This window comes from Dreissena polymorpha, chromosome 12, assembly GCF_020536995.1.
Source record: "Dreissena polymorpha isolate Duluth1 chromosome 12, UMN_Dpol_1.0, whole genome shotgun sequence".
NCBI lineage: Eukaryota > Metazoa > Mollusca > Bivalvia > Myida > Dreissenidae > Dreissena > Dreissena polymorpha.
This window is the reverse complement of record NC_068366.1, coordinates 47,299,870-47,325,562: the sequence shown is the minus strand read 5'-3', so window position 1 is coordinate 47,325,562 and position 25,693 is coordinate 47,299,870. Positions and strand designations below refer to the sequence as shown.

At 37.1% G+C, this 25,693-nt stretch overlaps 2 protein-coding genes across 8 annotated transcripts in view; one reads left to right on the top strand and one right to left on the bottom strand.

Annotated features, from left to right (window-relative positions):
* LOC127852306 (3-oxoacyl-[acyl-carrier-protein] reductase FabG-like) overlaps positions 1 to 3,534 on the bottom strand; it is a 55,437-nt gene extending 51,903 nt beyond the window's left edge. Inside the window, exons 1-4 of one of the 3 annotated variants that reach the window (XM_052386240.1) lie at positions 3,473 to 3,534; positions 3,005 to 3,091; positions 1,865 to 1,983; positions 1,433 to 1,525 (exon numbers count right to left, since the gene is read on the bottom strand). In XM_052386240.1, coding sequence (XP_052242200.1) covers positions 1,433 to 1,525; positions 1,865 to 1,983; positions 3,005 to 3,053 — 261 coding nt within the window. In that variant the 5' untranslated portion in view covers positions 3,054 to 3,091; positions 3,473 to 3,534. Of the gene's footprint in view, positions 1 to 1,432; positions 1,526 to 1,864; positions 1,984 to 3,004; positions 3,092 to 3,380 lie in introns of all 3 variants that reach the window. The other 2 variants (XM_052386239.1, XM_052386241.1) reach the window with 2 other exon arrangements.
* A 2,273-nt stretch (positions 3,535 to 5,807) lies between these two features.
* The window catches only part of LOC127852303 (uncharacterized), a 29,110-nt gene continuing 9,224 nt past the window's right edge, over positions 5,808 to 25,693 (top strand). The window contains exons 1-3 of one of the 5 annotated variants that reach the window (XM_052386227.1): positions 5,808 to 6,118; positions 7,826 to 7,911; positions 14,813 to 15,000. In XM_052386227.1, the coding sequence (XP_052242187.1) occupies positions 14,918 to 15,000 (83 nt within the window). In that variant the 5' untranslated portion in view covers positions 5,808 to 6,118; positions 7,826 to 7,911; positions 14,813 to 14,917. Of the gene's footprint in view, positions 6,119 to 7,825; positions 8,006 to 11,333; positions 11,708 to 14,812; positions 15,001 to 25,693 lie in introns of those variants that run through there. The other 4 variants (XM_052386229.1, XM_052386228.1, XM_052386231.1 and 1 more) reach the window with 4 other exon arrangements.

The following is a 25,693-nucleotide window of genomic DNA, read 5'->3' as shown; positions in this document are numbered from 1 at the left end:
TAAATGCACAGTTGATCGCAACTTTAAATGTACCGTTCCTTTAAAGAAAGTGCCAGAAATTTATTCTTCCGCGTTGATTACAAAAGCTAGAAAAAAAGTTATCATGTCGAAACTTCACGAACTCTTAAAGGGATTTATTAAGCTGTTTTTCTTACACTTTATAATAAAAGCTTGAATTGATACATATTTTCACAGTAAACGTGAGACCCAAACAAGCTAACTAGCACTTAGAACTGGGTATAAAGTCATAAACCTACAATAGTTATGTTAAGCTGGCTCTATTTTTTATTTTACAGTGGCATAAAGGGGACATAGGAAATATTTTATTTAACGGCCTCGTTGACGTGCGCACGCGATAGCTATGACGTGCGCACGCGATAGCTATGACGTGCGCACGCGATAGCTATGACGTGCGCACGCGATAGCTATGACGTGCGCACGTGATAGCTATGACGTGCGCACGCGATAGGTATGACGTGCGCACGCGATAATGTTGACGTGCGCACGCGATAGCTAGGACGTTCGCACGTGAAAGCTATGACGTGCGCACGCGATAGCTGACCAGTCAGGAAAGGTATAAGATACGTCATTTATTATCGAAAAATGGAAATACTTTGTGATTTGCTTCAAATAGGATTGAAAAGCTAGGAAAAGATATCATTCGCTATAAAAACACACAGTGCGCTATTACAAAATGGCTGACTTTCGGCAAGGTTCATTGGTCAATTATTGCTTTTCGCACGCGCTACCTGTTCTGATCTGATACCTTTTCTGATTGGTCAGCTGTGACGTGCGCACTTCATAACTAGCGCGTTCGCACGTCATAGCTATCGCGTGCGCACGTCACTGCTATTGCGTGCGCACGTCATAGCTATCGCGTGCGCACGTCATAGCAATCGCGTGCGCACGTCACAGCTATCGCGTGCGCACGTCATAGATATGGCTGCGCACGTCATAGAGACCGTTAAATAAAACATTTCCTATGTCACCTTTATGACATAGAGGATATTTGTTGGATTCGGTGGATAATCGATTTTAATTCACGAGTGATCATAGAAAATTATATTTTCACGAGTGGCGCAGCCACTCGTGAAAAAAAAAATATTTTCTATGATCACGAGTGAATTAAAATCGATATTCCACCGAAACCAACAAATTTTCTTTTTATTTTATGCTTTTTGTCACCGTTTATATACATTGTTAAAGAGTTTAACTTAATAATTTCGCTGGGATAATTACGTCATTTCGTTAAAAAATGACGTCATTTCACCGTAAACAGTGAAAATTATCGATAATTTTCACTGATAATTTTCACTGTTTGAAACAGTGAAATTATCAGTTTTAATTAACTGATATTTCTCTTTAAACCACCGGAAAGCATAAAATAAACCGTACTATTTCATAAGAAGTGAACTTTCAGAAAGCAGGATACCAGTATGTTTAGCCGACCGAAGTGTTTGATAGTTTCGTCCAGGATCCTCTTCGTGTCCTCTTCGTTCACAAGATCGCCGGCAACCACAAACGGCTGAAATTTGAAACAAGACTGCGTTCAATATGAACAATATATTTATTTCATAAATTTATGATTGAATCAAACTTAGATACTCTTCAGTACTTAGCGAATCGTGTTCGTTTAAAGTTTGCTTTTCTCGTCGTTTTTAACGTTTAAATACGTTAAAATAACGATCTTCCGCGGGATTCAACACGTCGTAATTTGACAATAATGCCGTTCTAATATAATTTCTTAAAATTGATTTGTAATTAAAGCCCGAAATAGTGTTGACAGTCTGTGCACAATGTTGCAATAAAGGAATCAGTAAAACAAAACAGTGCCTATTATACCAGAACTGTTCAAGTTCCTTACGTCGTTACACTCCTTGCCGACTGCTTGTAGATTGTCCACATTCCGTCCCGTGATAGCCACAAACGCCCCAAGACGCGAAAACAGCTTAGCCGTCGCAGCACCTATACCGGAACTGGCCCCTAGGAGTAAATGGACTCGGTATTAAAGCACTTGTTTGTTTGCTAATTTCGCTTGTATCTGCTGAAACGTTTAAGGCGAAACGCAAAGTATGAAAATAGCTTTATCAAATTCATTTTGTTTTTGTTTTCTTGATCACCGGTTATCTAGATAATGCTTTTAAAGCCGACAAAAAAAATTCAAATAATTGTTTCCGAGTGATTAAAAGTGTACAGATTGTCCGAGGACTCAGTGGCGAGAGCTCTACCCAGTGAACTTACACACCCGATCACAAAGCCCGTTCTGTGCGGTGACATTCTACCCTGCAAAGTTGGAGACCAAGACGAATGGAACCGTGCATAACTGATCATGAGAAAACCACGGGCGAGTTATATGAAAAACTGCAAGTGACACGGCCCACGTTGGGCACCATTGTCGCCGGTTGGAGAAAAGTGTGCAGAGAGCTCCGAGCACGAACCCGAGAGTTCCCAACATCAAGCCGAAAGTCTACTGAGTTCTTTTACCGGGCCGCTTACACAGAAAAACACTAAACCCGGTACAGTGACGTAATTCAGACATACAGGCTAGGTGTGAAGCACGCCTTCGTTAAATCATTTGATGAGATTCGTTTTCAAAACTTTAACAAGTTTGAGAAAGTCCAATTTATCAAACAGTAGAAGGGACGCAACTCTTACTAACAGTAATTGTCAATATTATGCTCAAAGTTCACGTTGCTTGATATGAATTAACCGTTCTTTATTATGGTTTTGCCTGTTGAAAATAAATGCATTCGCGGATCGCTATTTAGTCAATCTAGAATGGAATAATCTGTATGATCATTCTACCAATATACTAAGAGTTTAATACTGGAAATTGAAGTACCACTAACAACTGTTACTGTAAGCTGGAAGATAACCCAAATATGTACCTCAGTTTGTGCATGACATTTATACATACTACATTAATACTTTGCATTAAGGTCTACTTGTAACATGTAAAAGCTTTTACATTTATAAATCGACGTATTTAAACACACAAACGTACCTGTAATGAGAGCCACTTTGCCAGCGAGATTACCGATGGAGGCCGCCATCTTGTCTAGTCTAGAGGGGTTGGCTCAAAACTAATGAACTGAAACATACGTTAAACCTAACATATTAGTGAACATACGAATGTTTATTGCATGCGTTCTCGTCTGCGCTTTAGCTTCATTAAATAAAAGTGATGTAGTGTGTAAAAAATACAGCCACACGCGCATTTACATTTGCTGTGAATGTATTGTACACAGTATAACTTTAAATCGTGATTAGTAATCGAAATTTTATTAAAAGTATGCCTTTATAAAATCATGTTATTATTTTTTTATACAACATATAGCTCGCATTTAGTTTGCCTTTAATTGACAACGCGTACAACTTACGTATAAGCTTGTTTGTATGAATACATAGACTTCCGTTAAGCAACCAACTGTTTAAATTGCACGTAGTTTACAAAATAGCTGTGAACACTTACAATATGACTTAATTATTACGTGTCTGCAACAGCCATGACAATAATGTCATTATCTAGAAAATGATAACGTGATGTGTAGTTGACATTAAAGTACGGATATGATCATAGATACATTTAACAAATTATTGCATTGTGTACACCAGTGAGATAAAGGCCCAGTCTCACTATGATGCCGGTGGAGCCCCGGTGCACGATCCGGGATCTACCGGGGACGACCGGGATTAACCGGGGACAACCGGGGCTCCACCGGGAAAGTATTAAAATGTTGAACCGGATGTCCACGGGAAGGACCGGCAACGACCGGCGCGGCACCGGGTACAACCGGGACGGCACTGAGAACAACCGGGACGGCACCGTAGCTCCACCGGGGCCCACACAGACCCCGGCAGAGCTACGGCAACGCCCCGGTTGTAGCCGGTGGTGCCTAGGTGGAGCCCCGGTGAATGCCGTCAGAGTCCCGGTATAGCTACGGTACATCGGTAAATCGGCGCTCTGCCGGGACGTTACCGGCATTCACCGAGCTCCGTCGGGGCAAACGGCGACGACCGGGGTTAAACCGCTACGTTGCCGTAGCTCTGCCGGCGTCAGATGCCGGTATAGTCCCGGTGAGCGCCAGCGGAGTTACGGTATACCGGGGCTCTGCCGGGACGCTGCCGGCTTTCACAGGGGCTCCATCGGGGCATTATCGGCGACAACCGGGGCTCTGCCGATACGCTGCCGGCTTTCACCGGGGCTCCATCGGGGCATTACCGGCAACAACCGGGGCTCTGCCGGGGCTTACCGTGATAAACCGTAGCTAGTCCGGGGTTAACCGGGACTCTGCCGGGTTGTTGACCGGCTTGAACTGGGGCGGCACCGAAAAATAGTGTGACCGCGTTAAAAAAAATCTACGAATCCCGGTTCTCGCCGGTCGACCGGCGTTAGCAAACCGGGATGGACCGGGGCTCTACCGGCAATAGTGAGACTTGGGCTTAAGGGAGTTTTCACAGGGTTTTTAGTAAAAAAAATAAACAGGCAGAACGCGTGTTACCAGGTTTCACATTCAATTATAAAACATTAAATTAAGAGTTTAATAAAGACGCATTTAACAGATCGTTTTGAATATACAATGTATGTGGACCAACAAGTATTGCAGTCATGTTCCGGCAGTACTCGTTGGTCTTTTGCTCCTAATAGGAGATGCGGAGCAGTCTTCGGAGACATTTATGTTCAAATGCCTGTATCCTGCGTTCTGTGTCTGCGCGAAGCGTCCATGTCTCGCAGCTGTGAGTATGATGGAGACTACGAGTGACTGGTAGATCATGTACTTGGTGGGGAAGCTGATGGAACTGCTTGTCCAAAACCTGCTCAGTCTGGCCATCGCTGCGGTCGCCATGGCAATTCCTATTCGGACCTTAGCGGTACTGGTACCATCCCGCAACAGGGTTGCGCCCAAGTACTTGAAGCTGATCATTTCATCTAGCTTCTCGGCGTTGTTGGTGATGTCTGTATTGTTGTTGGTGGTGCTGTTAACCATATTCTTCGACTTCTCCGTGCTGACCTCCATCCCATATGCTCGTGCTATTTCATAGAGTCTGTTGGTAAGATCTTGAAGTTCACTGCTGGCGCCACCCATGAGGTTGATATCATCAACGAATCTCGAGGTTGAGATGGGTCTTCCACCTATGGAGATAAAGGTGTGATGGTCATGGAGAGTTTCCTGCATTATCTTCTCAAGAAAAGGTTGAACAGGACGAGAGAGCAGACATCCCTGACGTATGTACAATGACGATAATTGTCATGATAGCGGATGTGGTTTTGGGTGATAATAATCATTATTAAGAATTGTATTTATATGATGATCATGGTGATAAGGATGTTATTGGGGATGATTATGAAGCTTATATTACTGTTAACAGTAATTTAGGCAATGCTGCTGCTGATGATAATGATGACGATAACGATGATGATGATGATGATGATGATGATGATGATGATGATGATGATGATGATGATGATGATGATGATGATGATGATGATGATGATGATGATGATGATGATGATGATGATGATGATGATGATGATAAAGACGACGACGACGACGACGACGACGATGATGATGATGATGATGATGATGATGATGATGATGATGATGATGATGATGATGATGATGGTGATGATGATGATGATGATGATGATGATGATGATGATGATGATGATGATGATGATGATGATGATGATGATGATGATGATGATGATGATGATGATGATGAGTATTATGACTTATACTGATGGTGATGATAATGACCCTGTTTATGTTAAATTTGCTCGTCAACGCTTTCTATGATTAAAAAAAATGGGATGAAGGAACACATTTTACATAACTGTTTCCGTGTCCTTAATATTTATCATATAATAACATGTGAATTACCCGCTTTGTCCTCGATAGACTCCTATAGACAGGTGGATTTACTAGCATTAAATATTGGATACGACATTTGAATCTCCTTGTACTTTTCTGTTGACATTCGTCTCGGCGAACAATGCGATATTTAGTTATCCAGCGTGATGCTTTAAGTCACTCTCAGGCGCGCAGTGTCTTTTTACTTCTAGCGTAAATGAGTGCTAGTTGTGTGGATATTGTTTGTAGCTGATTTTCTACTTTTGGTGAGTTGTTATCGTTATACTTGTAAAATGTGTTTTTTAAATGCTCGATCGCATGGAAAACTAACGATGTCTTATTGGAGTGTATTAGCGGCAATAAAAGTTACGTTTCAATTTGAGGTTTAGTACTTCTGTACATGTTAAAAGGAATTTATAGTAATCAATTTACACAGACAATTTGCAAATGCAGTATCGCATTGTGGCGGTCGACGTTTTTTTCTTGATATATGTTACCATCAAGCATCAAGGTTATTTTAGCTTAGTTGAGTATTTAAAGTATTCGTTTCAACTTCAAACCGGCAGTAAAAATGACTGTACTTGTTATTATTTCCACACTCTCCGTATAAAAAATAACATTAAAAGGAGATTGCAACTAAAAAACATGCAGAAATCGTCTTTATTAAACTGATTGAAGACATGATTAAACGTTCCTCTTGTAAATAGACAAAACTGTATATAGCATGCGGAAAACTCTATGAAAACGAAAAACGTCCTTTGTAGTGATTTCTGCTGATTTATTGCATTTACTGCTTGATTGTAAATCACATTCAGAAGTAAACTGGTTTTATTTCATCTGCGACAGGCCGAATGTCCATAAATTATTGGACCGATTCCGATGTATTTCTGGCAAGTTGATTAATAATGTTTCGGATTTTTGTTAGGTCATCGTATGTATGCGACAATGAGATGGCAATATCGACAATGAAAACATTTTCATTGAAGTTCATTTGCAGTTCATATACAACTAGTAAACACCCCAATTTTGTTAACGTTGTTTGCGACTGCAGTGCACTAACTCATCATAAGAAGTGTGCGACATCTACCATCAGATAATGAAGTCAATGATGTAATATTATTCTTATCTCAGCGATTTTTTGTTATTTGATTTGCTATTTAACCCAAAATGTGCACCTGAACAAAAGGTTATCAGATTGTTTTTCTTCTCTAATTTCACTGAGAGATGACACTGTAAAGGGGCAAACTTAAGCTTTTTACATTATTAGCTACTTTCAAATTATTCTAACGGAATCTAGTAAGGCAACCATGTAATATAAAAATAACACATAAATATATAATATATTTTCTTCTTCATTTGAACATTGTGGCGGAAAAGGTGAAAAAGATGTAATGAATTTAATACATGGTGACGAAGAATACATCATGTTCGCTCTTCAATAAAACCTAAACCATACATGTACATCTTTAATATTTATTTAGTAATCTACATTAATGAACATGGGCTTAAACGTAAATGCCATCAAAGCGGACCGCGCTGGACATTTGTAACATACGTTCAAAATATACTGAGATGTTTGGCTTGCTTCGAAAACTCCACATTTATCACAGTTTGGTTAGATCTGTTGTAAATTCATGAACAGACCCTTTCACTCTCAGAGATATAACGTCGGTTAGGTAATCCTATCTATGAAAACACTCTTAACTGTGACTGTAGCAGTATGCGTCAAAAATGTAATAGCAAAAAAAGAGAAAAAAGTATCAAAAGAAATGCTTTGTATATCATATTTACTCAAATGCTGAATTGATGCTAATTAAATTTATAGCATTTATTATTTGTGTCTGCTTTTTAGAGTTGTCTTTATTTGTGAGATATTTCTTGCTTGTATCGTAAGTGTCTCTCGTTACATCAATTTTGAACTTGAGTTAAGAATTGTGTGAGAAAGTTGAAGAAATATTTATTTATTTCAACAGGATATCCGTGGAAGTCGTAGTTAGAATTGATGTAAAACGGAAACTTTGGTTCGATACAGTCAGCACTGTCACCGGGCCATTTGGCGGTAAGCTTGGTTCGATACAGTCAGCACTGTCACCGGGCCATTTGGCGGTAAGCTTGGTTCGATACAGTCAGCACTGTCACCGGGCCATTTGGCGGTAAGCTTAATGTTTGATTGAGCGTAGTGTTGATGGTGTAAGGGGTGGTTACATTGTTGTGTGGATGGTGTAAGGGGTGGTTACATTGTAGTGTTGGTTGTGGATGGTGTAAGGGGTGGTTACATTGTTGTGTTGGTTGTGGATGGTGTAAGGGGTGGTTACATTGTTGTGTTGGTTGTTATTTTGGTGACCATCGAGAATTTTAACGGCTTCTAACGCATCTTAGGAATTCATAATGGTTTGATATTTGAGCCGAACTCTGGACAACCCGGGCTTGATGCATGTGCGTACAGTGTCGTAAGATAAGCCATTGAGTCCGCACAAGCTATTCAGGCACGACACTTTCCGCTAAGACTATATTTTGAGTTTGATGGAATGGAGACTTCATGTAAACGTAAAATGAAGGGCCTAAGATAAAAGCAGAAAGTGTCATCCCTGAATAGCCTGTGCGGCTACAAATGCAAATCTGGGGCAGCACTTTATTAAACTCGGTTTTCCCAGATCGAGGCTCATATCTCTTGTGTCTTCGGTGTTTTGTCTATGTGCCCGCAGTGTTCTGTCTATGTGCTATTCAGATTTTGTATACGTCATATAAACTAAAGCTATTGAGATTTTCGATTCGTTTAATAAATTATGTGCGTATTTTGTAAATAGAGAAGCCTATTTACGGTTCCGTTTTTTATGCAATATTGCGATATAAGGCCTCAAAACATCCACTTAGATGAATATCCGAGCTTATAATAGTAAAAGGTCATCCCTCGCTTGAAGGCGGAACGACTTTCAACGCTTTATCTAAATAGCGATTGTTTATTAGACTAACATCATAAGTATCCTAAACCGGTCTTGAGTGTTTAAACTCATGACAGTGTGGTGTTGAAGAACTGCTATAAAACCATAATGCTCTGGTCCTTATTCAGATATGCGTTTTCAAGTTTCATTTTTTCTAACAAGAATCGGATGGCTTTAACCAAGGCCTTATCCATTTAATGCATATCAAGGATCACCAGGGAACCAGAATATGCTGGTTGGACTATATGCTGGATAAAACATTGAAATTAATTCCTCATCCAATCAGAACAATATCCGACTGAATTACAACAACGACGTATAAATAGACGATGTTCGCATATAACATATTTTAAAATAGATTAAATATAAGCCGTGCCATGCGAAACTGCATCTAATGCAAGATTCGGCAAGCGTAGCTCCAGACCAGCCTGCGCAATCGTACAGTCTTGCTTGTCAAAGGCTACAATATGTACGTTGTCCGCTATAAAGTCACAAAGTGGTTTGTGGTCTCCTAAGCGGAAAGGCTAGATCCTTACCATACTGCGCGGACGCAAGTGTATAAAGTCCTATGCGTCTTGTAACGTCATTCTGAGTGAGCAATTTCATAATAATTGTGTGAATCAAATAATAAAAAAAACTCAGAGCTAATTTATATATAGCTTCCATGCAAGGAAAAGTACGTTTTAAAGCTGAATATGATAGCACATGAGAGCCAGTGTACCTGGTAAGTTACTTTATATCGTTGTGCGTATCGTGACGTCATTATAACAGTTTTTATGAAACGACTTGACTTTTGTTATAATAAACTAACCTTTTTGAACTGTTTATCTTTTTGTGAAGATCTAAGAATCGATATCGGAATAAAAATCCCGCAACTTATTGTATTTCATCGATTGTCTTGTGTCTATTCAATAAGCCAATTCAGATGTAGCGAATTTATCTCGAATTTCTATTGTAAAAGGTTATCTCATGTATCTCGTTAATCTAACTTTAAACGAATGTAACATCCTATCGGCACAATCATATCAGACGGTTTATTAAAATTAAAACTTTATGATAACTTTCGGTGTGATTTTAAATCTCTCTAGATAGCTAACACAAAATAGGCATTGGCCTACGGAGTGAATAAACGACCTTACTGACATCTTTGTAAAAGAGTCTACAATATACATCATATACGAGTATAGGTTGTCACACTTCATACCAATTGATCGTTTAACAATACCATCATCCCTAAATTGAAACAAAAACAACTGAAAATAACAACAGCTCGTAATAACAACACCTTCAAATAAAAAAAAGTATACCGATAGACCAGGATCGCTTATACAACGAATATCTTTGAGAATTTAACCCATTTATGCCTATCGTCTAGAAAAAAGGTCATGACAAACAGCGTAGACCCAGATGAGACGCCGCATGATGCGGCGTCTCATCAGGGTCTGCGCGGTTTGCTTAAAGGACTTTCTGTAAGAAATATTCTAAATATAAAAATTAATATACTAGACATCCCTAATTTTGGAAATAAATTGATCCAATTTAGAAGGATGGGATAGTCCACTAGGCATAAATGGGTTAAGACCCCAATGTAAAACAAATTATTGAATCAATCAATCAACATATTAATTTTCATATTAATTACAGTCATGTAACTAATACACCACAGCATGTCATGGCAAAAGAAACCAAATGCAATTTGACCGGCAAGTTTGGGTGAATCACAATGACCAAAGGTATTTTGATCGATGATATTAGCAAATATATACAGGTATTTAATTAAAACACCCGGTCGTGTGTCACATCCCAATATTTGTTAGATGTGTATCTTAAAGAATCATTGTATCACTTGACATATAACGAGACATATCAGGGAGGATTGTTTACTATCGAATAAACAATCATTGAACATTTTTCAAAGGGATAATATGCGTTAATATATATTAACTTCAATGTATAGCACATTTCAAGTTTAAGTAAAATTATACTAATGAAATAACTGTAAATGTAAAATTCATTCGCCTTCAAAGCACTTGACACAATGTTGTCATGTCAACGTTTATCAATACATATACCGAATGTCTCTTTTGAGCCAAAACTCTTGTTTTATCGATATGACAACCTGCAGGGCTTTTAAAAATAATTCGTTCCGACGTGCTCATCAACGTAACAGCACAACTCTTTATTAGATATTAGTTTTATTTATAATGCCCGCATGATATGTTTTAAATGAATTTGTCCAACGTTCACATATGCACGAGACACATTATACTAAATTTAACATATTTCATCAAAAAATCTTTTTAAAAATCGTTCACGTGTATAGTTTTACCCCTTTAATCACCGCACCGTGTTTTGTTTGCGATGATCAATATGCCTGTTTATTAATGATCCATCCTTCCCGATGAAAGCTTCATAAAACTAAATGATTTATTTGTTTAGTCCCTATCATTTTTTCACTATGCCAGATTTATTACGGACCCGCAGGGAAGCGGATATCTTTTAAACATCGTCAATGTCTCTTTGTTGACATTTAGTTCAGCTCTGGAATCAATGATGTCTTTGTCTAAAGAAGACTGGTGAACATTGCGGAAATAATCAGTTGCCGTTCAATACGAGGTTTAAAAATATGCATCAGTTTGTTAAATAAGAAGTATAATACAAACTTGCAGAATCATTGGAAAATGTTGAGAAACGGTTGCGAACTGCTTTTGGAAATACATTTCTTAAAAATGTAATGAAAAGAGCGTGTTATTTCTCTATGTTGATACAACAAAGAGCATCTAATTAATATGAGTATGTATTGTTCAATGTATTTCCTGAAGGATTTGTTCAATTAGATTAATTGTTAAATTGAAAAAAGCACGCTTAAACTGAAAACCACTCACAGTTATTTGGATAACGGATAGCTGAAAGGTAAAAAAAACTATCTTCCATACAGTATATTTTAATATCATTCGATTTAATATAGAAGTAAGTACAGTAATTTTCAGGTTAGTCGACGATCAACAAATATCAAAAATGCAATTAACACACTAAGCAATTGTTCAGGCAACTGTGCCAATTAAATGTTTCTTAGTTAATGAGCCTGAGTGATAAATTGTTTGCGATTGTCAAAAAGCTTATTCTTATACCTTGAAAGTAGATATAGAATGCGAATGAAATTATGCACGGTCACGATACGGTACGGTTTATTGTTCTAGCAGAAGTACTTGATTTTGAGTATTTAGAATAGTGTCAACATTTTTAATTAAAAGCGAACTTAGTGTGTGTGTTTTTTCTCAGAAGAAAATGCATTTTCTTTTTGCTAAGGCAGGTGATGACATTATCGCATAAATTTCGTTTGAAGTTGTGCATAGTGTACTTCACATTTGACATAGTATACTTTCCATACTACAATTTGACACTGTTTATGATGTGTTGCGTACTTCGATGTCTTCACTGAGATGAGATTGTATGCACGTATGAATCAACCCAGTATTAGACTGACGAAACTCAATGCCAAACACGTGTCAGAAAATAGGATGGGCGCTAACGTTGCTCCATCAAAGCGCCGAAGGCACTGAAGTTGTTCGCTATTGCATAATTTAAGACGCAACTCATTTTTCAAAATTAATCGCAAGTTTGAAATGAACACACGCCATTCAAATTTATCAAGAGTGTGTCATAACGCACGGACCGAGATTTGTGTGCACTTTTAATCATCATATTTATTGTATAGAGATAACTTAGACAAAATAAAAAAGTGGCAGTTTTTTGACGTTCTGAAAACATAGAAAGTATGATGAAAATGGTAATGGGAACTGATTATATAGACAATTTGCAATCACCATCATATTAAATGAATATTGTTTGAATATTGAATACCTATCTTACTAAGAATATAATTTCATTATGGAAATTTCCTGTACAAAACTTTTGATTTTTGAAACCATATACAAATTCAAAATATACAAGAACATAATTGATGAAAATAAATAAATACATAAATCTGCGAGCAATACTTTTTACTCACGAATAAAGTAGTCATAAAGACAGCCCTGTTTACCCGTTCTTTTTTGTTTATGCATTACTTGTTACCCTAGCAGTTCACACGGTTTCAACAACTCTGACCTAAACATGGGTATAGAGCACTAAAGCGCTTTTCGGCATAGCTGTTTTACCCAGCTTTTCACCTTAAATGACTTTTACATAACGCAAGCAGACACGCATTAATATAAACACATTTTTCATAGGCTGATTCGAGATAAAACCTCTGAACTTTGGCAACATCACTGTGTCTGTGCTCAGCGCAAAGGATGTATCACTATTCAGTGTAAGGAATTCCGGACTACTCTCTGTATGCTTATATTACACAAATTGTGGCCCAGTTACAATTACGCGTTAAAATCAATCTCGCAGAATTTCGGGGTCAGTACTCGTTCACTAAATCGTCCGGGGAATATATAATTAACTATCGATGAGCACAGTCTTGCATTCAAGATGAGAAAACAAACAAATAGTATAGTGTCACGATAAGAGGAAAATCGTTTTATTATCCAACCACAAATGTTTGCCGTACTCGGTCAGCACGTCTAGAAATCGTTCCTAAACGCCTGGATAGGCTGCCCTTATTGACAAGTTTGCAATTTTGAATACAATTTTGTATCGAAAAGGATTGTGCTAAACTGTGCCATTTAAAACTTGCGATGAGATTTTTAATGACCCTCGTCATGCGAAAATGGGTCGTATTCCATATGCGCCCATCATATGTATAGCCCACTGAGCCGTAGTACAACGCGTAGTACTAACCTTACGAACAACTAAAAACGATGCCCCTAATTTCGTGTATAACTTATATATGTAAACGTTTGCACCTTGGAAGGATGGTAAACATGTTTCAACATTAGAGGAGGTTTGAGACAATCATGTGTGTGTAGTGGGGGGGGGGGGGGGGGCATCGGTTTCGGACGGACCCATGTCGAATTAATAAATTGAAATAGATCGGAAACGGACCAGAATATTGACCGGCACGATTGTATAGACGTGACCTTTAAATGCCTTTGATCATCTTGTTTAAAAAAAAGCTGAACAAGGAACGTTCGTGTCGCGCCGCATTAAAATGCCAGTCAATATGTTTCATCGCTTCAAAGGAATTGTCATTTCTTGGCATAAAAATGCAACAGAAACAAACACACGCAATTGCGTCATAAAGATGAAATGACACATCGAACGGGCTATAAACTTGGCGAGATAAAACAAAACGACTGCGGTTATAGAACCAGAACAAACTATCATGCCTGGAACGCTGCTTTTATTCCATTGTGTTTTTTTTTCACAGAATTTATAGATTGCTTTATATGGGCGATCGTTAGCTCCAGTTAGACGACACAGACAGGGTCACAGATAACGTGGCTTGTCTCAAGATTGTTGTTAACATTTTATAAAAACAGAAAAAAAATTGATTAATACGTTAAATCAAATGGATGTAAATTTTTGATGCTGCTACGATATCTGATAGTATAAATGCAATATTGCAAATTCTACCTCTACAACCACCATCATAACAACTACTATTAGTCATGAAATTAAAAAACCTGGGTTAAGCAGCTCCGCAAAAAATATAACTTTATAAATTTTAAAATCTGCATTGAAACTGTATTTTTGTATAAATTACATTTGTATTCGACATCGGGTACAGACATACGAGGGCGATGCGGAATATACACCGAATAGCGTTTCAGGGACTTTTCTGTATCATCTTATGTTTTTGCTAGTGTATATATATGCACTTCGTCGATTCAATCCTGTAGTTAGGTCAGTAGAACTGTATTTATTGAAATTAAAGAGCATAAAGAAGGACATCGTTGGTACACTAATTACAGTTATCACTTTATAATGAACACATGTATACGTACAAATATCGTTATTGTAGTTTAAATTATTTCACGAGTGTAGGGTGAAACATATCATATGTCGATATGTGAATGCAGTCTCTTGCAATAGGCGGTAATATATAGCACCAAACACTTGTACTTTCAGGTTCACTGGCTCAGTAAACGTTGATTGGATCTCCAAAGGCCCCATAACCGAGGTTCTAATCGCACTCGACAGCGGAAGTTCCATCCGACTCCGCCGGCCCTCAAAATGGACGTATGCCTCATCGGCCGCTGTCACTCATCGGTTGGCAGACCAACCATTGTAAGGGACTACAAAATGCAGCTTCTAAGGTAATAAGGTGCTATGGTTTAATGTACTATCATTCACAGTCAAATTAATTTAAAGTATAATACTTAACAAATGATGTTTGCATGGTGGTTGATTTATGTTTGATTCCTTGGGTAAACGTTCATAAAGACGCTTTTATGTTGACATCTAAGATTGAACTGTGATAAAGTTGTTCCTTATCGACCATATATGGCAATTGCACGTTAAAAAAGCACAAAAAGAAAGTAGCATGGTGTCGTTTTGTATGTGCCAGCGTTCTTTTAAAATGCATGTTCACACCACGACATAGGAGGTAATCACGTGACGATCAATATGGCGACGTCCATGCCGAAACAAGTATTTGTCACCGTTTTATACCAGACAGACAGACAGACAGACAGTTTATTCAGACTTATACAAATGTACATCGTCTACAAGCGCAAATACAAACATTATTCTCCGTAACGTAACTTGGCATACCAACATAACATTAATTAAAAAATAAGTCATTTAAGAATACAAACACAAATAAATACAATCAATGGTAATATGACCTAGGTTCTATTAAGCCGGTACTGGAGTTTATTTATCAGTACTATTAAGAATTGCATTTCTTTCAACAAAAGCTTATTTGATAAATTTACACACATTGTAAATTATTGAGTTGTCACATGAAACTAGCTACTAGTTGAATTTATATACAGATGGGTTAATAAAAATGTACGGCTAAAATATTTTTCCTGAACTCAGTGTACAGCGGCATATGCATATAAAATAGTATTCATCCTCTAAATCCAAGTCATTACAACATAGACAATAAAGTTCATTTCGTGGAATGTTATCCTGGCCGTATCTGCCAGTTTGAATTCTCAACGGATGTGCAGAGACTCTTCATCTTACACAAAATACGCGCAGTCGTCTCGGAAGTCAATCTAAATATTCTTCATATTCCAAGGAGGCTTCGACAACCTATATTATATATATTAATACGAAATAAATGCTGATCACTTTCTCGCAGATATGGATGGAAAGTGAGCGGCATTTGGAAGTTATAAAGGGTATAAAACGCCGAAAAATACCTGTCTCGGCATGGACGTCGCCATCTTGACTTCCATTAGATCAGCACGTGATTACCCCGTCTACACCACGATAAAGAGAGCAAATCATACAAATTAAACGATGTATTTGTTGTCTGAAATATTGTTTGGAGGGTTTTTCACTGAAATAATGAATGCTGCGCAAATTGTGTTAATTATAGTAGCCTGTTGTTTCAGTTGTTATTTCAGTTCAGTGTTGTGTGGGAAGGAGTGTTTATCAATCATAAAATGTCACAGTTTCCTCTACATGGAACAAATCATGTGCACAATGTTTAATTTATGATTGCGTTGGTGGTGAACATCCGTGCGCTGTTGCATATAATTGATATCGCATTTCCTGCGTCAATAAAACAGGCAGTAGCAATTGCAATTATTGCGACTCAATTCCGTTATGGCACCGATATTTCGTTTTATGTCCGCATATGGGTTGGGCAAATGAAGTGATTTGTACTCACTTGTAATTTTAGTTAAGGTTTAACTAGTTTAATTGAGCTCGATTGCATCAAAAGGCTTAGGCGCATTGATGTACGTTCGAGTACTAGAATGTTTCCTGAGTTGAACCATCAATTGGTATCAATTGGTATCTAAAGAGAAGGTAAAGCTCACAAAGTGTAGATCGAACCCAGCACCTTCTGATTGCTATTTCTTAAACGAATCCATATCCAGCACGTCACGAGATCATCGTGCATAAGTGGTAAGGAATGGTGCTTTTGTCTATACGGTATGATCAGAAAGTGGAATTATGAAAAATGACATTCTTCAAAAATGCAAATCTCTGGACGTTCAATGCGATTTGAAATGTTTGCTCTCGTGTAACTGTTTACATTAAGTCGACCAATATATGCTCGGTTTTTGACTTAGCAATAATTCTCATTTGTACAAACACGAGAATATGTTAAAGATGATTGCACATTGTACTGTCATTTTGATCCTCGATATTTGGAAGTGGTTTTTTTTAATCTGCAAACGTCGCTTTCTTTTAACAATGAAACGTAAAACCGTTATATTCACAAAAGATTATTTCACTTTATTTGGGATGACCAAAATGGTATTCTAACTTAAACCTCTTTTTCAAAAGCCAATTATTTTAAAAGTATAAATGCATTTTACTGCATCGACTTTCTTCCTATTGTTAGACAAAGTTTTAATATGTTTACTAAAAGATGTTTTTCTCCGTAAAAACACAGATATGTATTTATAATTGAAAATAATCATACCATCACACGCTCAGTTAAAGTCCATACTCAATTTAATTAAAAGTAAAGATTGGAAAACATGCGAGTTCATTAACATATTTTTTAATTCAAATGTTTTATTATTACAAATGCACAAACAAACAGAAATTAACTGCTTATTTAAACCAATCATACGCAATTATACTTAGTGAAGTAAATGTAATTTTGCGCATATGAGAAAATATGTTTATCGAGCAAAAAAGAACAAACAATATTCACTAGCTTTTTGTTTAGCAGTTTACGCAGATGAAGATATTGAACTAAAATCGATTGACTTCATATCGATCAGAAATGCGATACTCGGCCGTCTTAAATTAAGACCGGAAGTATGGTATAGATGAAGTAACAAACATAATTAGTGGTATGTAGCTATTGATTGGCGCCGGATGTTCAAATGTATTAATTGCATGCATGGCATTAGTTCGCATTCCACACGAAAGCTGTGCAATCGACTTGTCTATGCGACGCAACTAGTTCTACTCGAAAGCAGTGTTTGTACCGCAGTCGACACTTCATTCGCATCTGCGGCTCCCATAATACAATTATCTGGCAGTCCGGGATGCCATTCGCAGTCCTAACATATCGGCACAGATAATTTAATTAAGATGAAAAAAATAATATTCCCACAAAAGACTTACTTGAGATGTAGTTTTACTGGTATTCAAATATATAGCAGTTCAAAGGGGAGTAACTATCTAGTTACAAAACCTAACGCTTCAGCTATTATAGTCTTTCTTTACTGTGGGCTGTTTGCGATATCCACTAACTCTCAACAGATATATTGTGAAATGTGTTCTGTTTTAAAGCCCCTGTCCATCGAAAACATTAAATAAATTTAAAAATGGCACCTCTTCCATTTCATCAAAAAGATATATTTCACTATTTCGTTTTATAATGAATACATTTAAGTTGTACAAACACACATTGCGCCTATCGAATATGTACTTATACTTTCGATTTCATTTTTCTTCAATTGCTCCGTAAGATCACGCCTAAACGACGTGTTTTTTATGTCAAATGTAATCTGTGAAATCCGTTTAATTTAAGCCTATTAAGTTCAGCTCGACTGTATCTAAAGCTTCACGGGTCCGTGTCCTGGGAAGATCAAGTACTATTCCTCGTTGGGCAGGTCCTGAATCTCGCCCCACATTGGGATCATACCCAGGACCTCTCAGTCGCAAGGGGGACTCTATACACCAATGTGAATAGACTCATTCAGGTCCATGGAAAAATCTGGAAATATTATATAGGAAGTCTAATTTCAGAGAAATAATTTTCACTCAACACAGTTACATTTTCATGTCATTCCAAAATTGTCGGCAAGCTATGCTAGAAGAACAGTTTATTTAAAGAAACATTAAATGGGATAAAATACATATTTGAAAGAAAACGACCTCGAATTCCCGTTGTGTTCCATGCAAGTATTCCTGTTAAATAAAAACATAAATAATTAAGTTAGTATACTTGGACAAAAATATCCGGATTTTATTCTTCAACATTCATCGCCGATTGGTCTTTATTCATTTATATGATTTTACTTTAACTATCGTGCAGGGCCACTAACAAGTAGGTTGATGCTGTACGTATCGATTATTATAAAGAGCGTATCTTTTAAAAAGGAGAATAATGACTACAGTGAATACAGTATGAATAATACAGGAAGAGATCGTTGATTTAAAACGCCTTTTGATGTCATTTCTCAATTCAATATCGCGCTGGGAAAACATATGTTCACAATGAAAGGCGGCTTATTAATATTTCAAAGACATGTATGGCATCTTGCCGGACGTCAATTAGCCATACCTGGGTGAAAACAACACTCTGTCACTATGCTTTATGTAAGGCCCCATAATTACTTGTTAGTTTCAACTAAAATCTCAAAATATGGGTAGGAATATCTGCCGAAGTTTGTTTTATTATTACTGATCAATTATTATTTCCTACTTTAATGAAGTAATTTGAATTCATAATATTTCTTTTGCAGCATAACTTTTAATGTGTATTTTGTTTTTTGATACGATAAAATGCGTAAAATCGATCATAATCACAACCTGGAATATGACATTTTAAAACTTGGTCAGCACAAACAAAAAATGGTCGGGGAATTGTTAAAGGCCTAAACAATGTGACGTACGATGAATCGTTTGTATATGGCGGTATATATTCCTATTCGAGATGTTGTTTACGCATACGTTGTTATAGGATCATTGTTATAATACTTGTTTATGCCTTGAACTTGCATAGAATTTGAATTGCGTCGCTGCGATATTCTGCTATAAACATCAGAACATACAAGTATGCTGAATGAATTATATTTAACGTGTGCATGAATGTACCTAGGAATTGCTTACCAAAGTAGATGCGGTAGTACACTCATTTTTAAACGTACATCAACGTTTCCAGTAATCTTCTTTGACAAATCATGCTATTGCTAATTGCTGATTCAGATTGCACTGCTTAAAAAATAATACAATAATTAGTTTACATTTTGTTATAGAAATGTCTCTTTTACTCATATTTCCTATGGATGTCTTACGTTTTTAGTTATGGGTGACACAATCTATGATCGCGAAATGAATCTGTTTCAAATCGCAGCCGTACAGACCGTACTCTTTATGAAGAATACGTCATCCATTTCGACGCAAAACACCATTAATAATGTGTCCTTTCAGTAGGCCAAACATAGGTTGTTTGTTTTCACTGACACCTCAAAACAAGTACAAAACATTTGTTTTTTTCGTTTACCTTATTTGATTATATAAAAGTCGTTTCTCACTTATATCAAGATTATAAATTATATGGATTGCATATCTATGTGTAACAGTTTATTTGGCGGACATGATAGAATGAAGCAAATTGTAAAATTATCCCAAATATAACCTGGGATACCAACAAAAGGGTCGCTTGGGTCAGTAGAATCAAATAGACAAACAACTTTAAGTCAAAACACAGATAATGTACGGTGGTGTGCTTGTTTCTGACTGTATTATACTGTATATTTCGGTGTATTGCGGCATATAATTATATTACAATTGTTTGACAAGTGTTTGACGCGTGCCTTGTTATCGGACCATTGGTTACATTTATGGAATTTATATAAACTCAGTTATATCAATGTTAATGGTTTTGCCAATCATTACCGACTGTTATGTATTATTTAAATGTTTGGAATACATGTAATTATGCTTGCCTTAAGCAAAATGAATGAGATACACATTGTATTGTTTCGCCCCGATATTCTGTTTTAACAATAGAAGCCACAAACATTATCATATTTCAGGACGCACTGTTGTTTATGTGTTTGAAAGTACCTTGGTAGAGGTTATTAAAGTAAATGTTGACTGTTATTTTCATGCCCCTGCAAGTTCCACAACCCACATTTTTTTTGACAATGCATGCTTCGGTTGATTGCACTACCAATAACTTATTTTATTTTATTTTTTTTAAATAACAGACATTTTCTTAATCTCATTGCAATATATACGTTTTTATGTTAAAGGTTATTTTTGATAATATAATCGATTCAGGCCAAACAAATATAGGACTCTTATTTGTGATGCTCCCAAAAGTTTGTCGGCACTAAAAAGGGGGTCGGTCCGTAAATACAATCAACTCTCTGAAGCTTGATAATGCAACGTATATAGCGATTCCCGTGGTACATAACGAATTCGTGTCACTGTAGGCCTTATTTGATAGTGCATATTGCCTTGCTCATGTCCGTAGATTTGGTACATAATGTACACGTGTCATTAGAGACAGTATTGTTCAGTGGACATAGCGATGCCCGTGTCAGTAGAAGTACATCACGTACACGTGTCATTAGAGACAGTATTGTTGAGTGTACATAGCGATGCCCGTGTCAGTAGAAATACATCACGTACTCGTGTCATTAGAGACAGTATTGTTGAGTGTACATAGCGATGCCCGTGTCAGTAGACGTACATCACGCACTCGTGTCATTAGAGACAGTATTGTTTAGTGTACATAGCGATGCCCGTGTCAGTAGAAGTACATCACGTGCACGTGTCATTAGAGACAGTATTGCTGAGTGTACATAGCGATGCCCGTGTCAGTAGACGTACATTACGTACTCGTGTCATTAGAGACAGTATTGTCCAGTGGACATAGCGATGCCCGTGTCAGTAGAAGTCCAGAATGTGCACGTGTCATTAGAGACAGTATTGTTCAGTGTAGTTAACGATGCCCATGTTAGTAGAAGTACATCACGTGCACGTGTCATTAGAGACAGTATTGTTCAGTGTACATAGCGATGCCCGTGTCAGTAGAAGTACAACATGTACACGTGTCATTAGAGACAGTATTGTTCAGTGTACATAGCGATACCCGTGTCAGAAGTACATCATGTACACGAGTGTCACTAAAGGCCTAACTATTGTTATGCTTGATGTGACAAGAAGGCCTAAAACAGTTGTGTTTCAACTATTAGAAATATCCTTAATTTTAGATACCGACTCTTAACTGTGTTTGATATTCCAGGTTGAGTGTCCAATCATGTTTTCGATCATACTTGCTCTTCTAAATATTTGTTTAATGTGGTAATAACCTGTCTATACTACTACAATTAACGGGAAAAAAAGTTTTGTCTACCTACCTCCACTATTTTTTTGCAATTTTAGTGGAAACAAGGACATAATTTGTTGGCCTTGCAGAGTTGCTTAACCGTGACTTTTCTACGCCATCTTTTCGAAGACTGAACGGTTTTCATTTTTAATTAATTAGCATTCGCTGTTTCAACGGATGTTGTTAGAAACGATTATACAAGACTAAACTCCAAGGTAACAGGCAAATGCAATGGTGCGGGCACGATACACTGTCGGTACCGTTGATATTTCCTTGGACTGCCGGTAAATCACATTATGCTACTAGCGAATATTGCATGCAGTCAATTATTGTCGGTCTATATGCAAATTGTATCATTATGTACACAATATTGGATATGTGAGGATGGTTCATATGCGTGAATATATAGTATATATTTTCGGATGTGAAGGTAAGTTGCAGTATTTGATGATCTGGGCAATCGCATAACATGTTTATTGCGTTATTCAATAGAGTACTGTATTTTGCAAAAAGATTTTTTTGAGTTTTGTGCAATCTTTAATAATGAAATTGTTAATAATCGTTTTTTTTTGAAAATACTCAATCAAATCTAAGATAAAATAACCGCTTTTGCATAATAGAAGTCAATTGCATTTTTTATGTGTGAGACGTAATTTAACTGTACAAATTGCGTGTGACATAATTGCACGGTTTTAAATATGTCTGATCTAAACGTACAGTATAAAAAGTGTACGACGTATTAATGTTTTTAAATATAGTTTATTAGCTTAAACACTTAGTTATCATTAAGGCACTACAATCTAATGATATCAAATAAGATTGTCAAAACTGGATAGTGCTAATATGAGCTGCGTTCTGAGAAAACTGGGCTTAATGAATGTGCGCTTTTATGGTATTTTTAGTTTCAAGGAAGTCCCTCCTTACCAAAAATCAAGTTTAGGCGGAAAGTGTCGTCCCTGATTAGCCTGTGCAGAGTGCACAGGCTAATCTGGGATGACACTTTACGCACATGCATTTAGCCCAGTTTTCTCAGAACAAGGCTAATATAATCAATAAACATTAGCGCGATAATGAACACTGCGTTGGTTATCTTTTGCCTCTAGTATTCGGCACGCCTCTTTTAAATATTCTCATTATAAACTACCCGCTATTCGAATGCACTGGGTTGCATTACAATTTACACCCGCCTTAAAATAGCGTGTATTGCGAACAGTCAATGATCATTAACACTTGCGTGACATTAAGGTCTTGCTTTGATCATCAACAGAATGTTTACGAAGTAGGGTATAAATGTATCAATGAGCATTGAACCATCAGATTGAACGAGATTTCATAACTGAATGGGCTAAGCCAAATAACGCTGCGATAAAGCAGTTGAAACTGTATCAACACTCAATGCCGTTATAGTGATTCAGTCTGTACTACTTTGTGAAATGTGTGCATTGGTGTAAAAGGGCAGCCATCAATACAAGCGTAGATTTAGAATACGTATTTAAAATCGATTTCATTTTGCAATTCATCGACAATAAAATGCACAAAAGTATTGAAATCTGTAAAATAATCACAATTTGTACGTAATTATTTATCGTTTACTTCCAGGCGATAAATAGCTTTTGATCCATCTGTAGAACCTGAAAAACAAGTATTTACTTTTAATTCGTACCAGGGCATGCATAGAACATACCAGTCACAGCGAGCGCTGCGATCATAAACTTATGAACGACTCACGTTTTCAGTGAAATAAACCTAATATTCTTTCTTTCAAAAGTATGCTATTTTAAAACGCGTTGACTTATTTTAAGTAGACTAAAACTAGAACTGTTTGTTAACAACAGTACGAGTCATTCAAATTCATTAAACAAATAAGTGGTTCTACACAGTCGTAATGTTGTGTATCGTAGTACAATCGTATAATACGAAGGTTATACAAATTCTTATAAAATACCAGCACGAGTTAAAGAACATTTTCTGAAAAGTTCGGGAGGCGAGGGTTCGAGCCTGTAAGACAAAAGAAAAGCATATATGCAAAGTTAATAAAACCATAGAACCTTACAATGGATACCGAGTATGCATACGGTTGCCAGGTCGACGTGTTAGCAGGTATGTCCACCGATCAATGATCGATAGATTATCCGGCCGTTTGGACCATACTGATAAGTCAATAGGATTGTTGCATAAATATGTCAATGGTCGAATTGTCGTTACTAGTTTGATGATACACCTGCACACTTCAAGTTAATGTGCTAGTTATTTACTGAACATGCTTATTCAGACAGTTGCATGTTTATGTTTGAAAAATATATATGCACATTGAACATGTTTAGAATTCAATAATAACTGTACGTCACCAACATGCATTGTTCGTATGGACGTTTTTACTTTCCCTCACACCAATAGCCAAGTCATGTTTGATTTTGGGCCTTTTGATTACCATCTTTCAGAACGACTTTAAAGTCAAATATTCGATCGGAAATGTCCGAAGCGGATTATGGAGGATCCTCATATAATCTTAGACAGGGTATATTGTTAGTCGACCGATGATAAGCAATCTAATGTTTGCCGACGTGTTTGTCGACGTAGAATAAACGTATAATCTACACCAGCTACTCGATCCAACAAGTGTGATAAGCCTTAAGAACTGACAGAGTAACATTGCTCATCCAATCAGCCTCGTTCTGGGACAACCGGGCTTAATGCATGTTCGGAAAGTGTCGTCTAAGATAAGCCTGTGCGTTCCACGCAGGCCAATCTGGGGCAAACTTCCCGCCTGAATTGGATTTTCTTTTAAAGAGATGTCCTTTAAACGTCAAAGTCCATACAAGCGGAATTGTCATACCTGAATAACCTGTGCGGATTGCACAGGCTAATCTGGCTCGATATTTTACACACGTGTATTTAGAAAAGTTTAACCAGAAGGAGGTTCCAATACTGCTTGAAGCTTGTAATTCATGTCGGTCGTTTGAAGCTTGTAATTCATGTCGGTCGTTTGAAAATTCAGTCCAGCCTTTTACGATTATAGAAACATCAATATTTTCATATTTCAATCAGCGACTAACAGCAATGTGAGCAAGGTGATACATTCCAGTGCACAAGCTTTAGTCATCATGGTAAATGTGCGCTTTCAAAAATCCATGAAATAGGACTATTTAACGTAGAAGGTGTTATTTTTGCATTGTGTTGTTTTTGTTTTTCATTTGCTTATAGGTTCACATGGAGATATGTGTCTATGTTGTAAGCTTTATCGACCAAATGTTTGTTTATTGTGGTATTAAAATGTGGCCGTAACTAAAGTAAGTATATTTTGTGTTGTAAATACACAAGTATAATCATTATAGATAAGCAATAAAGAAATAATTGAGACGTGTATGTGATAAGGCCATAACAATGCTTAGATTATGAATATTTCTTTAAAGAATCATATTTTTAAACATAACTTTTCCTGTGTCCCGCTGGGTTGTTAGTTTCATATTCCCCCAATCTGTTTGGATAGACATCGCGACGATAATCCGTTAGATTTCTGAACTAGGACCAAATGTAGCTTACAGGCATGCAAACGTGCTTACGCTGATGTTTCACGGTTTGTGCGACCATCTTTGTCATCGTCGTCGCTATATTTCTCATATAGCCGAGTGTTTCTGTGTATTTACCATATTTAAGATCGTTCTACGTAATATATCTAATCCAGTGGGTGTCTTAATTAGAATAAAGTATTGAAATTTAACTTATAAAACACGGTTTGAGTATGTTTTAGCGTTTATTAATGAATGCAAATGATCCGCGCTGCGGGAAAACAGGGCTTATTG